The sequence below is a fragment of the Pollicipes pollicipes genome, unplaced genomic scaffold (assembly GCF_011947565.3).
Source record: "Pollicipes pollicipes isolate AB1234 unplaced genomic scaffold, Ppol_2.1 Scaffold_4295;HRSCAF=5057_pilon_pilon_pilon, whole genome shotgun sequence".
Lineage (NCBI taxonomy): Eukaryota > Metazoa > Arthropoda > Thecostraca > Pollicipedomorpha > Pollicipedidae > Pollicipes > Pollicipes pollicipes.
The window spans coordinates 22,937,070-22,953,095 of record NW_023596461.1 but is presented as its reverse complement, the minus strand read 5'-3'; the positions used below and the strand labels follow the sequence as shown (position 1 = coordinate 22,953,095).

The 16,026-nt window shown below is 48.2% G+C and overlaps 2 protein-coding genes across 4 annotated transcripts in view; one reads left to right on the top strand and one right to left on the bottom strand.

Moving 5' to 3' along the window:
• Positions 1-2,736: 2,736 nt before the first annotated feature.
• The window catches only part of LOC119096295 (actin-binding Rho-activating protein), a 19,619-nt gene continuing 6,329 nt past the window's right edge, over positions 2,737-16,026 (bottom strand). Inside the window, exons 3-5 of the mRNA XM_037219123.1 lie at positions 12,259-12,382; positions 4,385-4,477; positions 2,737-3,398 (exon numbers count right to left, since the gene is read on the bottom strand). Coding sequence (XP_037075018.1) covers positions 3,321-3,398; positions 4,385-4,477; positions 12,259-12,382 — 295 coding nt within the window. The 3' untranslated portion in view covers positions 2,737-3,320. The remainder of the gene's footprint in view (positions 3,399-4,384; positions 4,478-12,258; positions 12,383-16,026) is intronic.
• On the top strand, positions 9,050-11,922 carry LOC119096294 (5'-deoxynucleotidase HDDC2-like). 3 transcript variants are annotated; one of them, XM_037219122.1, is made up of 3 exons: positions 9,050-9,676; positions 10,621-10,728; positions 11,201-11,922. In XM_037219122.1, exons 2-3 carry the CDS (start codon positions 10,660-10,662, stop codon positions 11,756-11,758), a joined length of 627 nt encoding a protein of 208 aa, XP_037075017.1. In that variant the 5' UTR covers positions 9,050-9,676; positions 10,621-10,659; the 3' UTR covers positions 11,759-11,922. The 3 variants fall into 3 exon arrangements, with proteins under 3 accessions (XP_037075017.1, XP_037075015.1, XP_037075016.1); XM_037219120.1 differs by having other exon boundaries at positions 9,050-9,705; XM_037219121.1 differs by having other exon boundaries at positions 9,050-9,767.

Genomic DNA, 16,026 nt, shown 5'->3' with positions numbered 1-16,026 from the left:
CTGTTTGAGATGGCGCTGACAACGTCATCCGAGGCACCCTCCGTTGAGTGGGCGACATGGCATGGTCGGTAATTAAAGGGAATGCTCCACGTATGAAAATTGTGTGAGAGGCATCAGATATGATGAAATAGCCTCACTTATAACTATTGGTATACTGTTAAGTGGAAGAGACTGCTCTAGACAGCGCAAATTTTCTGTGTAGTAAATATTATCCTCAATTGTCAATGTTTGATTACGTCATCACATCTTGCACAGCATTAACTGAGAGCCAATTGACGGCTGTTACACATGGGAATCGTGGTCACGAACGCCAGAACTGAACAACTCGACAAGTATAGTTGTTGGCTTTTACTGCTGCTGCATGGCTAATGGAATGGCAGGATTCAAATGACATTATGATGTCATGGATGTCTGGGTAACCTTGAAATAGGCCCTTCGAAAAAGTGTGCACGTCGTCGTGAGCATGTAGCTCAGAAACTAGAAGGGCTTAGATCTCAAGCTGGGCAGGACTGTTAACTGCGTCGAAAGGTCTTCATGATAGTTATTTTTGTTTAAAACCCTATACAGATGTTGATCACTCCCCGTGTATAAGCCAACACCTATACGCTGACGATTTTTCGCTTAATTTACCAATGATGCTCACAATACTGATGGGTCTAAAGTTGCACGGCTGAGTTTTGTCACCAGGGCCGCGTTCCCCATTACCAACAGCTATCCACAAGCTGCAACCTATGACGACAGAGGCAAGTGCGTCACAGCAGCGTCTGCGGCTTGGAGGTTAGCAGTTTATGCATGACGTTGGTACTTGTGACGTCATAGGTAGCAACTCAAATAGGCACTTTGCCAATGAGGAACGCGGCCCAGATTGGTGAGTGGGTACCATTATTGCGTGTTCCTACTCGGTGCAGTCGACACGGGCGGGGAGGGTGGGATATTCACAATGCGACAAGTTTGAGGTGCCGGCACGGGAAAACGACGCTTCAACAATTCAGAGCGACACAGCGTCACAACTTACTGCCGACGAGCTACACATCCACCGCCGAGCTAAATTCAGCTTAGGGAGCGTGACGGGCCGTATACGATGCCCGACACTGATCCCGGCCGGCGGCCCGGGCGGTATGAGACTGCCCGGCTGAGCGGCCAGTCCCTCAGCTACACGGCGCCCGACGCCAGTGAACCACCTGTGGAACTGGCTCACTGCTCCCGTATCGAGGCCGACATCCAGGCGCTTGGTCTTGGTAGAGGTGATGGCGTACGTTCTGAGGTTCTCTCGCATGTTCTTACACGAAATCGAGTCCGAAATCGGACACAAGAGGCAGGATTGTGTGTGTTTTATGTAGCGTGTGACCACATCCCGTGATTTTTGTCTGGGTTTCGGGATTGGTTTCTGGGCTGCATCCGGCTGTGACAGAGCGCCTTATATGCGGCGGAGGTGAGTGTATCAGTGTTGAAACCATGCCTGCGGCCGGTTGGTCGTTGAAGGGACTTCCCAGGTCTGCCGGAACTCGCCGGTGAAAGGACTCGCCCGCCTGCCGGGACTCGCCGGTCTGAGGGCTCCCCACAGCCGGCCAGAGATGCAGAGGTATTCTGCATTTCTGTATTCTGCAGAAGTCCGGCTCATGGCATGCGGCACTTGCAGAGACTGACCATGTTGGGGACCCATGTACAACAGGGCTAGGGCCATTGGATTGACAGAGACATGGGATCCCGAGCTTTTCTGAGCAGCCGCCATGCCTGCCATGTATGAAATCCCCATTCGGTAAAAGTGTGCAAAGCACACGTGGTTCTTTGATTTTGATTTCGTTGAAGAAGTGCACCAGTTGAGTGTGCTTGACGAAATTTAATGGTTAAAACAATTGTGCACTGAATTAAGCGCTGCTGCACGCACGCCACTGGTCCTCTGTGACTACATGGGTTCGGTGGGGACCCAGTTTGTTATGTGCAATGTTGAAGAAAGCATTCTACATTTGTATGGGGTTTTGAACTGCGATACCCACTCTGCAGATCACGCACTGTATTGCACAGCCCTAGCCTTTTTGGAAATGAAATCCCTCCAATTTCTGAGCTCGTCGGCTGCAAACTTGTGCATAATTTTTGGTGTAAGCTATTTTGTGCAGACTATTTCGTGCAGACTTGCATGATGCCACAGAAATGTCACGGAAAAACTGCTATCTCAGTGGCCATGTGCCGCTCAAGGCAAAGAGAAATGCTACTATTGATGTATTACCCTGGCTAAAAAGGGACTTGGCATCAAGGCTGTCCTTCGCACAGATGCATAAAGTTGGCGATCATTACGTCAGCGTTTCACAGATCGTACAACCACAAATCAGACATCTTTGTTTTACTTCTCAAAATTACGATGAAACACGGAGAACAGAATCGACAACCTAACTTAGGTATGATTTGCCTTGTGAATGTAATCATTCATGAATAGCCATGCTCCAGTCGTTTTCGCCCACCCTGTTTTTCGTTTTCGTTTTGACCCTGTGGTCACCCACCCATCCTTACATTGATGGTCTGCAGAATTCAATCTGACGAGCCAAGAACTTTCCTGACTAATCCTTGCAACAATCCCTTTCCCCGTCCCCAGTCTTTGCTTCCCTGCACCCTGCCAAACTCTGCCTTCCTTTTTCCTGCCTTTCCAATAATCGTGTAATATTTACCGCCGCGACTGGAGCGTTGGTAGCCAGCAGTGTAGGTGGATGTGCCGGAAAATCGCACCAAACAATAATACGATTGAGCCGGTATAATGTATTGAGGAAGCACTCACTGCTGCTGGAAGGCAGCAATTGTTTTCCGCACTGATGAACGAAAAAACAGCTTCAGGAACGTAGGACTCAGGCTCGGAAAAATATCTGGCAAGATGAAAGCGAAGTAAACATTCTGGAGAAAACTGCTTACCACCATGCCTCACGTTGTGTAACATAACAAGCGATATGTAGACCATTTCTGTCACGCCATTGATTGCTTGCTTCCAAAAGACCAGCTACTAAACAGGAAAGTAACAACAAAGCGCCTGCACCTGTCAGTGCAAAGCATGGCTTAAGCTGTATTTAAAAACGAAAGGCTGCGGAATAGTTTGACAAGCAGGCAACAGTACATGGCAAGCCTGAGCGCCGGCGAGCTGCTGTAGGTCAGCACCGTCCAGATAAATGGCATCCCAGCAGGCTGTGACCGCCCCCCCCCCTCAGACAGATGGCACTGTCATCAGATGGTGACCTTCACAGGTGGCACAGATGACCTCTGCCAGCAGGCCACGGCCGTGCCAGCTCAGACCGGTGACCTCCCGACCTCCGGCCGGGGCCTTTCCGAGTCGTCCTTCAGTTCAGCCCGGACAGCTCCTGGCGAAGCTTCTCAATCGGCTTCAGCAGCATGATCGGCTTGTCGTCGTCCCGCACCTGGAGCGCCGAGCGGGAGAGGTCAAAGTTCATGGCGCCTTAAGGGGGGGGGGGGGCGAAGGTCAGCACTGGAGCTTTCCACGCGTGAAGGGCGGCGTTGCTCCGTCATTGAACAAAATGCTTCAAACAGCGCGCGGCTATCCGTACGAATATACGAACTTCTCCGACGAGAGGGGTGCGTTAACCCAGCGACTGGCGGACCATGGACTAGTCATGCGGCGACGGGCAGGAGAAGAGGTCATCGTCGTTGTTGCGTAATGCGGGACGAGCGAACTGACTGAGACACAGTTCTGCGACCGGTCATTTGCCGGCCTCAACATTTATTTGACACTATCACAGACATCCCATTTTCACGAGCGGTGTCCTGTATCCAAAGGTAAATGATTTTGAAACTGATATATGAAAAACGAAAGTCCAGCGCGTCAAAAAGGATTTTAAGTGATACGAAATTTGTAGAGAAAATGGCGGATGATCCCATGCAGTGAAATGAAGCAGCGCTTTCAGCTTGAGCCAAATGTGTCAAGGATGTTTTTTTTTCTGGCCATGTCAAATAAAAACATGTAGCCATGTATCTGGTTGTAAGTACGTGTCCCCGATACAACATACTTCATTCAGTGTGGCGTTTGCATACGTACCGTGGATGCCCCACGCAGTGTTTGATGTAGGCAAGAAAGGTCCTCATCTAATGATTTCTCGGCATTATGAGCCCAGAGTTCTTATGCCGAGTTATTTACCTTGAATATACCGGGAGGTACTGTTTAAACAGCGTCATAGAGCAAGCTTGAGTTACATTGTCAGTACTCAATGGCTCAGGCCGTGCTCATGATTAAGAATATGATCAGGCTCGAGATCTTTCAGATCAAATGATCTCAGGTCGCGTCAGACTCGACTCGATCAGACTCACACCTTGAACTGTAAAGTGTTGCTAATAAAACAATGAGAAATGGTGAACATCATATGTGTCCTGAGTGGCAATGAGTAATTACCTGATAGAGCATTTCTCCCTCGAAATAAAGAAGGCCGTACTTCCTCGCCTTGGCCAGGAGACCGACCACTCGGTTGTTGATTACCGAATACACCTGGAAGTGGGGCAAATTATGTTATGAAACATTGCTAGTTGACGCCTCCAAATGTCACAAACACAAAGAAAAAATCGGTGACCGCTAAACGCAGCGGGGTTGTGGGTCCGATCGTGGAGCTCCTAGGAAAATGCAGTCCAAGGTAGCTTGAACGGAACACGGCAAATACAGCGGCATATGAATTTCACTTTTAATTAGTTGTTTGCCGTTGCATTTGCGGAGGCTGCTTTGCTTTGACTGTGGCTTCGCGTTGGGCTGGCGGGGGGGGGGGGGGGGGCTTAAAGACTTAATGACTTAAGACTTAATGATGGAAAAAGACTTAATGCTAAAAGCTAAAAGACTAAAAAGACTTAAGGGCTAAAAGACTTAATGATGGAAAGCAGGAGCAGGATGCTTATTGACAAGTGTTAAGATTAAATGTGGTGCTTCGCTAACTGCTCAGGCATACAGTATACTTGATATTATACTTCATTACACTTCTTGGACAGTTTACTTCAGGGTGCATTAACAGGGATGATTACTGAGAACGTTCCAGGAGACAACAAGCTTCCAGAAAGTATAATATCCGTTGACAAATGCAAGTGAACAACGTTTATTGTACACACACAATGAACTTAGCAAGCTTGCAGTTGCCCATTGCTAGACACAGGGAAAATCAAGTGGTACGTGATACCCGTGCTCGACAATTCTCAGCAACAGTGATGTATGAAAAGCCCCACTGCTGAGCCGAAATATGCCACAATCAGCTCCAACAAACGAATAGTTTGACATTTAACACGTGGTCGGGTGGCCGGCTGGATACTCTTCGCTCGGGTGAAGGTCAATTTGACCCCGCTGAGATCTCAGGAAATAAGAGAGCTAGAGACACCAAATTTACAGGATGTGTTGACCTGTACGTGGACTCACTTAGGTCAAGATTTCGGGTTCTTAAGTCATGACGTTCGGGTCAAATGACGTCAAACAAGGTCAAATTCCAGGTTGGTCTCCAAAGAGCCCCGCGAACCTACCTAACCGTTTCTAACCAAAAGGTCGAATGCTCATTTAAGGTCAGTGACCTTGTTTGGCCTTGTGATGGTCATGGTGGTCAAGATAATACAATGCTGCTCCTAGTTTTGCATTTGAAAAAGCGACAAAGACTACGCTAGGAATTATGTTCGAAAAACAAAATGTTGACCCGGGCCATTTTAGGTCAATGACCTATTTTAACGTTTAAGAAGTCCATGGAAGATATATAATGCCGTTCCTGCCATCAATAAACCCGAGATGAGCACCAGAAACTACCCATACAGCAAAGCCTAGAGTAATAAAGCAGGTTAGTTTTGACCTTGGTATGACCTTCATACCTGACCTTGACCTTCAATTTAATTTTCTCATTCAAATGTTGTGTTGCCTAAGAAAGCATCTCAGAGATGTATGGCTTCGTATTGCACTCCGTTGTTGCATCAGATTGAACAATTCCCTAGAAGTTGACTTCGCTGAAACCATGGCCTGACTTTGGCCTGCCACAGGTCAACGACCTTACCAGGTACATTCAACTTAATGATGTCGAACGATCTGCTATTCAGTTGTTTACAGCTATGCAAAATTTGGTGCGGCTATGCCGCGCCGTTCGGAAACTGTTCCGGAAAAACCCTGGGAAGGGTCAACTTGACCCCTCCCCACCCGAGTGCATGTTAAATGACTCTTCTGCTCGCTGCACACCTCACACTGGTGGTGAGGAAGAAAGGTCACAACACTTTCAAAGCCAGGCCTAGCCCTGAGCGACAGGTGACGTATTAGTTGAATAGACTGTGAGGCTAGGACCAGCCACCGCCCATGATACGGGGTGGTGACAGCTCAGTGTGGGGGCACTCACGGTCGCCGGATCGAGCACTGACGTTACGTTCTGACGTCACTAAAGTCACGGTAGGAGCGTCCATAGATTAAGGTGCGCAACTTTGGCCATTCTGGACCCCCTCTCCCTCCCCTTGGTTACGTGCTGGTTACGCTGGGCGACCCAGCCCTGCTGCCCCCTGGTTGCCCGTGCTAAGCGAAACGTCCCCAAAAAGTCTGTTTAGGCCTAAGTGAGCTGGAGTTGCCAAATAAATGACAGGCATGTTCTTTGTCTTGCGAGGAAACCAACTGCGTCTGTCTTTAAGGTGTTAGTTTTTTTTGTTGAAAAAGTAGCATAATTTGCAGTCACACCCGCGTATAGCGTTATGTTATGCAAACATCTCATTCTCTCTTGTTACGCCTCCGTAACGCTCCATTCAAACTCGTCTCCCTGCCCACGTGTGGTATGATTTAGGCGCGGCCATGTAGACGCACACTTCTCGAGCGTTGCTTGACCCTTTCGAGACTAGGCAGCCTATAGCCACTTCAAGAGGAATACCGAATATTTTGCAGGGTCACCTAGACCATTTTGGACCGCACTCAGTAAGAAATAGATTCTCGTTTCCACGTGTCTTGGTGCGTTTTGGTATGTGATGCACAGCTTCAGATGCTCTGAAATTCTCTTCAGAAGTTATCAAGCTTTCGAGAACAGGGACCCCGAGCCAAGGAAGAGCAGATCTATGTGAAAAATCCCGGTTCAGGGCAATCATGTGCTCATCTGTGATTCTGGGGCACATTCGACTTCATAGTCGGCCAAAATTGTACTGGTTAAGAGTGGGGCTTCCTCTTCTGTAAGCCATTTGGACTCTGGGTCAGAGTAATTCATCTATTGTACCCAGAGTCAGTGTAGAGTTGTCTTCAATAACGATGTCTAGATGTGGTCTACGGTCTAAATACGGTCTAAATAATGGCGATGAGACGCGAAGCATATGGCTGATGCTGGTAATCGCATAAGCGGGGCGTTTACTGCCCCGTCCTGACCGACAATGAGCTCACTTGCTAATGACAATTACACGGGTCTAAATGGTCAGCTTATACTTTGAACAGTACGAAAAATGATCTGTGCGAACAATGCATAATAATAAGAAGTTAAACTTCCCTATAGCCGGCTTTGTGAGTTGGGCATCATTTTCTCGAGTCAGAGGTAAAGCCGGGTTCATCAATCATGTCTATTGCTTGCTATAGAATCGCATCACAATTTGGTATGATAATGTACAATTAATCAACACGGGAAAGGCAGCTAGAGTGCACATTATCACACGATACGCGCAGTTTGGGGCCTCTAGAGGCAAAACGTGAGCCACATTGCGTCGGCGAACCGTTCATGATCGGATGGCCTATGGAAGGCGGTATCATCGAACTTCCACAAAATGTGTGTGAGTATTGCCAGTTACCACACATTTTCACATCATGCATTTAGTGGTCCAAAAGACATTCTATGACCTCGGAGACCCTTGGGGCGAGGGCTGGCCTCCGAGCGGGAAGTGTAGGTGGCGCTGCCAGCTTTCCGAGAACGGTTTGAACTTCAGCGAGGGAGTGGTTTGTGCTTGGAATGTGAACTACGTGACACCTTGAAGCCCCCGTGCAGGTGGTGACACAGGAGATTGCTGATGTTCACATGGGACCTGCAGCTGTTGCAAGTCTGCAGCTAAGCAAACGTTAAATATTGACCGGAGGGAATAAATCTGTTCTTTCCTACGCTGGTGCTTACGCGTTTCATTCTTAGCAGCAGCGGTGCATAATCCTTGCATGGTACATTCCATGCGCCTGCAGTGGGCAGGTTTTGGGATTAACGTCCGCGTGGCTGCTCAGCGAGACTCGTTTTCCAGCTTGACTCGACAATGGAGGCCGGGTCAATGTGTCTACCGTCGCCAGCGGTGAGACGCCACCGTCAGCCGCGCGGAGGCCCCCAACATGTGCTGGAGGGATGGGCAAAGCCCAGAAGCGCGGGGCAAGATAAGACTCTCCACCTGGCGTGTCTCAGTCAATACAGCTGATCGGTATCGGCCCGGATTGCGCTTTCACGCGCCACGTCGGCACCAGCTGCGCTCCAACCACGAGGGTAGGAAGCCGCGTACCTATGCTTGGTTTCACCACGATCGGACCTTATGTGTGACCCCCTCCCCCGGCCCCCATCTCCCGTGTGCGCTAACGACCTGTGTACTATGCAGTCCCGCCGTCACCTCGACCTGGCCGACCCCTTGCGACCGCGTGGGTTCCGCTGGCGGGGGTGGCGTTTAGAGTCGGGCGGTAGCGCGACACTGGCTTTTGGCGGTGGTGTCTGATATGGGTTTGTTTGGTTTGGTTTGGTCTGGATTATCGGACCCTTTACGGCCTGTTATGAGTATTTCAAGGCTATTGGATGAATACCTGCAGATAACGGTGAGGTAAAGCCGCATGCACCTGGAAGTCTTCCGTCGAGACTTAGCCCCCACAGGCACCTCCATACATGGGATATGGGCTCGGTCCTCTGACCGGGTCCCCGTTAGCATGTATTTAAGCCTGCCCATGGCTGGCGCAGGCAGGCTGCCCCAGATAAACCGGGCGCCTCAAGGATGTACGACGAAGCAAGAGTAAGGAAAGAGAGTCGGATGTCGGTATGGACCATGTGCCGAGAAGTGCAGAGGCTGGGAAGATGGGATTACACACGTCTATGGGTGTGATCAGGAGCGCACCCAAGATATTCTTAAATGTGGGACTTGGAACTCGTTAAGTATGCATCACGGCGATTTCTACCTTTCTGTCGGGGGCCAGTTATAGCAAAAAACAAAAAAGCCTGGTGAAAGGAGAGTGCCGGGCCCCCCTGTCCTCTCCACTGGCTCCGTCCCTGGCCATGATAAAGGCATGCCAAGATGTGAAAACCGGCCCATATATTTTTTGCTTGCTTCGGACGTTGAGTCAGGTAGCTAAAAGTCATCAATTTTGTAGCTCCATATCCACAGCATGGCTCCCGGGTGATCTGCGGAGCTAGGCAAACCAGAGCAAAATTTGTGATTTAGGGTGTAAAATTTAACGATGGGGCGGAGCCGAAGTCACTGAGTGGACAGTGGGCACATCAACGCGAGTATTTATCTCACTGAGTGCACCAGTCAAGTATCAGTTACTGTGCGATGGATGGACATTTTTGGACACTTTTCGCCAAGATAAAAAGCACGGGGAGAGAAAATCAGTCGAATTATTCACCTTTCAGAAGCTTACCCGATCTGGAAGGAGTTTGATTGGTTTGGCACATGTATACACACGGTATCTGCCGCAGGTGATACAAAGACAGCGCAGCACACATGTTTGGCCAACGTGGCCGGCAGCGCATTGGCCTTTGCATACGGCGTAGGTGTTGGTGTCGATATATTAACTACGTGGGTTAATGCATTTGTGCCCTACCTGCTGTGAGAGAAGTTTTGGTGTGAACTCTCTTTAGGTGGGCGACTTCATACTTGGTTGCGTCTTAACTAGCTTCATGCAAGGATGATGGTGATAGTTGGTCAATGTAATATGAGATTGTGTTTCGATGTAACCAGCATAGATTTGAGATATTCATGGGTTGCATCGAATGACTTTTATGCATGTCCATATCACACTGGTGTCTGATGTAGCTTGCATTATGTATGTGGACATGGTGACTTAACAAATTGTAGTTCTGAGCCAAAAAGTGATCACATAACTTGTAAATATTGTTTAAGATGCAATCTGATATCCCATTGCATTCAATGAGTACTTGCTATTTTAGGCCTTGGAAACATGGAAGACCAGTTTGTTAAAACATTAGGGTTTCCTGGAACTTTGATTTTAAGTTGTTTGCATGCCTGGCTCTGGCTTTTGAGTACTTGTTAAGCATGCATACACCTTAACTTGAAACCTGTCAGCAAAAGTTTTCCATTCAAATTTGCACAGGTAGTTTTGCCTTAGGCCTCTGTACTGGCGAGACTGGAGCATTAAGTAACAGCAAAATGCTGGACCACTACCTTGCCAGGCCTGGGTTGGTTCTTATTGCCAGTTGCCAGCTAAGCATGTCACTTCAGTCAGGCCAAACAGTGTATCTGCTCTGGAACATGTATCTAGTGCTGCCGGATAAGTAGTTTGACAGCTTTCCCCCAGACCATGGGAGGCAAGGACTATTGTGATGCAGTTGGAACTTGCAAATGTAGAGGTTAAGCTTGTCAAGCATATCCACTTAGGCCATATGTTATGCTGCATGCTGAGTGAAGACATTAGTTGCAAAGTTGCCACATTAATGCAGCCAAAACATCAATCTCCTATGTTCCTTCTCCCAGGCTCATTCAAGTGATACCTTTCAAAGATATAGTCAGGCAATGGCAGAACATGGTCAAGCAGAACAGAAGAAGCTGTTGGATTTCCTCAGAATTGTTGGAAAGCTCAAGGTACTGGCATTTGCATGTCGTGTTTACTCAGTCTGTGGGCTATGTATTGCCTTTGTCAAGAAGTGAGATCTATTGTAACAGCATGATAGCCTTGTGTGTGTTTTGAAGTCATTTGAGCACATTTACCATGTGTTTTCTGTTTTTCGTCAGCACAAAAGGTGGGTGTTTCATGAAGATCTATGTGAGTTTCTAATAATTGTGATGCTGACTAGCAAATTCAAGGAGTGATCAGTTTTTCTGGTATGACACTGATGCAGCTGGCTCCTGGTATTGCACTCATACCCGTAGTTTTCCATTGACATGTGGGAGAACATAGGGTATGATGCCAATTAGACCACACAAAATTTAGCATACTAATATGTAGTTGAGTCTGTGATTATTTGATGGTTACGAGGTAGACCCTAGTCTGCCAAAGTCTCTGTTAATGATAGCATTTACCGAGGACATTTAACACTGCTCTCATTCTCGGCAGCACCTGAAGCGGACTGGCTGGGTGCGGCGCCAAGTGACTGAGCCGGAGACTGTGGCCGGACACATGTACCGCATGTCCGTCATGGCGCTGGTGGCGGCCGGCCGCGCCCAGGTGGACCAGGTACGCGCAGTCAAGATGGCGTTGGTGCACGACCTGGCCGAGGCCCTGGTCGGCGACCTGACGCCCCACTGCGGCGTCTCCGCCGACGACAAGCACGCGCGCGAGCTCGCCGCGCTCGAGAGCATAGTGGCGCATGTCGACGAGGCGGCCGCGTGCGAGATCATGGCGCTCTTCCTCGAGTACGAGGCGCACGCGACGCGCGAGGCGTGCTTCGTCCACGACCTGGACAAGCTGGACATGGTACTGCAGGCGGACGAGTACGAGGCGGCGCAGGGCTGCGACCTGCAGGAGTTCTTCGACTCTACAAGGGACGTGTTCCGCACGGATGATATGCGCGCATTGAACGCCGAGTTGCGCCGCCAGCGGGAGCAGCGGCGCGCCGGCGACGGTGGCGCGGCCGGGGAGCCGGCGGCCGCGCCGGGAACCGGCAGCGACTGAACGTCTGTGCGATGAAGCACTGTTTCTAGCGAGGTTTTACGAAGGGTTGTTATGACCTGGGAGGCGCGAAGGGACTTGAATAACCTCGGTTGTTTACGTGACAAGTGTGCTGAAAAGGTCGACGCGTGGAGCGCTGCGAAGGCGTCTGACTTTTGTGCTACTTTGGCGAGGTAAGGCTGCCGAGGCGATACGCAGCTCATGTTCCTTGTTTCGCACCATTCACGCGTGCGTAACTGCCTGGAACGAAGTGTGTGCTTGAAGCGGTCAGTCCTGACTCAATAGGGCGATGCATGACCGGCGGAAAGTATGTTGATGGGGCTTGAGCCGATAGGTTGTTTCGCTCTCGTGCTATCTGATCTGGACGAGATTCTTATTTCCGTTGGCCAGTTGCACACGTCGGTGACGAAACGACAGTCAAGGTGGATGTGCTGTACATTTATAGTTGCCTGGGCCCGACGTGCGCTCTGGATGTCCGTCACCCTCAATGTTGGTTCCCTCACCTTGAAGAGGATGCCGAAGGGGATGGCGACGGTGCCGTCGGAGTACTTGAAGCCCTCGTCGTAGATCATATTGCACAGCTCGAGGAGCTCTGTGTGGGCGTGCTTCACACCGAATAGGCCCTTCCTGTGGAGCAGATGTCGCTGTGTGCAGTATAGGTGGCAGGACGTGCTCAATAGCACGTCTTGGCCTACTGACGCGGTAATTGTCCTCAGCGGTGCATTGTAATGGATCACTAGCCTCTGTTCCGCCGTGCTGTATCAACCAAGTATGTGCGGAAACTGTTTTTGTTGTTGAAAAGTCAGCTTTCTATTCACCAGACATTTAGCGTGGTGCAATGCCAATTCAGCGGTGACATTCACTTTTCTATCGCGCTATGCTTTGTAGCAGGATATGCTGTAGAAGTCAGTCAGTCGCGCGATGATCATAATGACTTCTAGCAGCCGCTGTCGGCCAGCTTGAGTGACCCATGCACAAGTGCATCAGTTATGACGTTGTCAACCAAGAAAAGTAAACATGTGCGATGTCTTGATCGATGAGGTTAAACATAGCTTCAAGATTGGATGTCTCCAATCTTTCTGGCGCGGTTTGCGCAGGGCGAGCAAAATGAAGGTTTGACATTTTTCCCAGACACTCTGAGAGATCTGACAATTTAGCTCACAATATGTTGAAAATGCTTTGCATAGTGAACCGATGTTGCCCGAATCAGATATCCCAAGGTAAAATGCACTCAAATTTGCGCACAATTCTTGGTATCATATTTCTAGGGAGATGGCACGGGGTTGTGCGTACCTCGTGGTTAGTTTTCCGTGTGGTCCGGCTACGCCCGTATTCTACGTCTTAAGATTCTTGCTTGTTTGAATATGACAAAACAAGCAATCAAACTAGCCGTGGTGCACGTTGGACAGACTCTGTCCCAATGCATGCTGAGTCCCATCCAACGTCCTCCTTGGTCCGCTGGATCAGTTCATATCGGTAATTTGCACCTAGGTATGTGGTTCTCATACGCTGTCTGTTTTTTTTTTCTGAGGAAACTGAATGCATGAACGGATGATTTTGCACTGAATCAGCCAAGCTTAAAACCTTAAGGCAAGTGACCGATAAGTTTTAACTTCTCATAATGTTGATGAAGATACAAAATGCATCAATTATCTCGCCCGTTGCAAAAGTCAACCAAGGCAAAAAAGCGTAGCATGCTTCTATGCATTCCTACAAAACTAAAAGCACGAGCCAGAACGCCTGATGCGTGTGGTCGGTGGTGCATAAGATCGTTGATGGTAAGGATCACATCCGTTCAAGTCTTGAAACCCACGCAGAATAACGCTAGCAGTTGGAAACGTATGATTGCGTTGTCATTGTTTTGTATGAGGATAACAGAGACAAGACCATCCAAGATATTCAAGCATGTCAAAGTGTTAAAGACGGTTATAGCACGCGTTCGGTGTGGCTTAACGGCTCGCGCAACCGCTATGGCAGCGAATATCCACGGTGGCAACCTGGTTTTGATTGTGATTCAAGCAATGATCAGGCATTGGTCGTGGTAATAGTTACAGTGTAGTTTATGTTCGTGTTTCGCCAGGCCTAATGATACATAACGAAGACTCCATGACAACCCACCAAGGTATTATACCTTCATGTCTTCAAAAACCCTAAAATGAAATCGTGTGGTAGTCTTAGGCTTTAAAGACGTTTTGTATCAATCAAATACGTTTCCGAGTAACTGCTATCTAGTTATAGCATCAGAAATTTTAGAGCGGTCAGGCTGCGGGCCTACCTTTGCCGGATCGTGACGAGCATCCCACTGATCCGGATTGGCAGACTTGCACCAGGCTATAGAAACTGCTTACACATCGGTAAACTCGCCATGATGCGTGGAAACTTTTCCAAATTCAAATTTTTAGCCTGCTTTCTTTTTGACCTCTTGACTTCTTTCGTCACCTATCGTGACATTTGGCATGTCAAAAGTTGTGCGTATGGCTTTCGTTCAATCAACTTTGGTACATCATATGGCGACAGAAGAAATAAAAATGGGCTCGACGTATAAATGCTCTTTGAGCGTCCGAAATTTACGTAGGTGACGCTGGGAAAAGTAATTCCGAATATTTTTTGAGACGGAGGAGATATCGGGAATGCCACAATGTTTGCAATGCAAGATCGAATTCAAGGTAATGTAAGCGATGAAATGCATATGAATGCGTGATTTTTTAAATTGCGTACGTCATCACCATCAGAGTACGATATACACAATAAAACCAACTGATTACTTCATGCTTACTTTACAGTGAGTCGAATTACATACTCTACTTCTGTAGACCTCAAAAACGAGGTCAAGTTCGGTCTGCCATGCTGCCACTGTCGCTGCTAGATTTTTGAGCGTACAAAACAGAGGTTACCGTGACGCATGCGGTTCTAAATTGACGCATACCAAAGCTTAGGATCGTAGAGCCCTTGATCTAATCAGTAATGAATTTCATACAGGGCAGTGTAACTTAATATTATAATCACCCACTGTGTCAATTAAGTGTCAGTTCGAGGGAGGCAAAAGCGTCCTTTTGACAATCACCTTAACTGAATATGCTTCAATGGCTGTTAGACAAACCCGTCGGCAGCAAATAATTCATGTTCGGGTCTAAGCATTAGATGAAGACTCGGCCACCGCCTCTCTCTCTCTGACGTAGAGTTATCCCATTTCACTTTGATGGGCTTTGACCTACCGTTCCTGGTACTTTCCCTGGTAGTTTCCAGACTGGAGCGCTTAGAACTGTTTTGATTCCTTTACCGTGACTGCCCCGACGAACTGATTACTAAGCTCACTTCTTGCCTCAGTTACCTTTCCCTACGGAACAGTGCAAAATTGATAACGCTCAAGAGGTATTTTTTAAAGGAGCAAGGCATCGCCTTTGACGTCAGGATTTGGTGGTAGAGCGGCCGCTTTAAACACATCTGATGCGTGGGGCGGTGTGCTGGGCCACTGATGCCATCGCGATGTGGCGAAAAATGTGCCAATAAAGTCCTTACGTGGTGTCCTGGATCTCAAATAGATCAACGGATGTCTCTTATCGCCTCTCCAGCCGCGCGAGCCGATGGCGTAGTCAAATGATGACGTATTGAGCAGGAGCACATTTACTTGACAGAGAAATCGTGCCGTCTACAGCAGTCTTTTCCACTTAAAAGTATATCAGTAGTTATAAGTGAGCTCATTTCATCATATCCGGTGCTTGCCTCAATGTTTTCAAATGTGAAGATTCCCTTTGAAGAGTGTTCCACCTACGGAACAGATTTAAAAAATATGACCTGGTCAACTCTCAAGATTCATCATCAAAATAAATAGCACCGCGGAGCGCAACTAAATGACTAATAGGACATAATGCGCAAGTTAACTTATTTATTTTTTAGTACGAATTACGTGGCCAACATTTCAGACCAGGACTGGTATTTTGTATTACCATGAATGCAAGAGCGATTTAATGATGTAATGATAATAATGGTCAGAGCGAGTTGTGAATGAGTTCAATATTAGGTAAGGTGATGTGCTCAGCATGAAAATATTTTGGGGCGAAGTGTGGCCAAATGTCTCGTTTTAGACTCGATGATACTTCTTTTCACCATGATTGCAGTGGTGGGCATGTGTTACATTTGAGTGTTGATTAGGTACGAATTTTGCCAGCAGATATGAACGTTTGTAATCATCACAGTGCGCAGCGCAAGCATTTGGCGAGCAGCGCATTCGTGAAGCATTTGCGTCGCTAAACTAGCTGATTTGCCGCTGG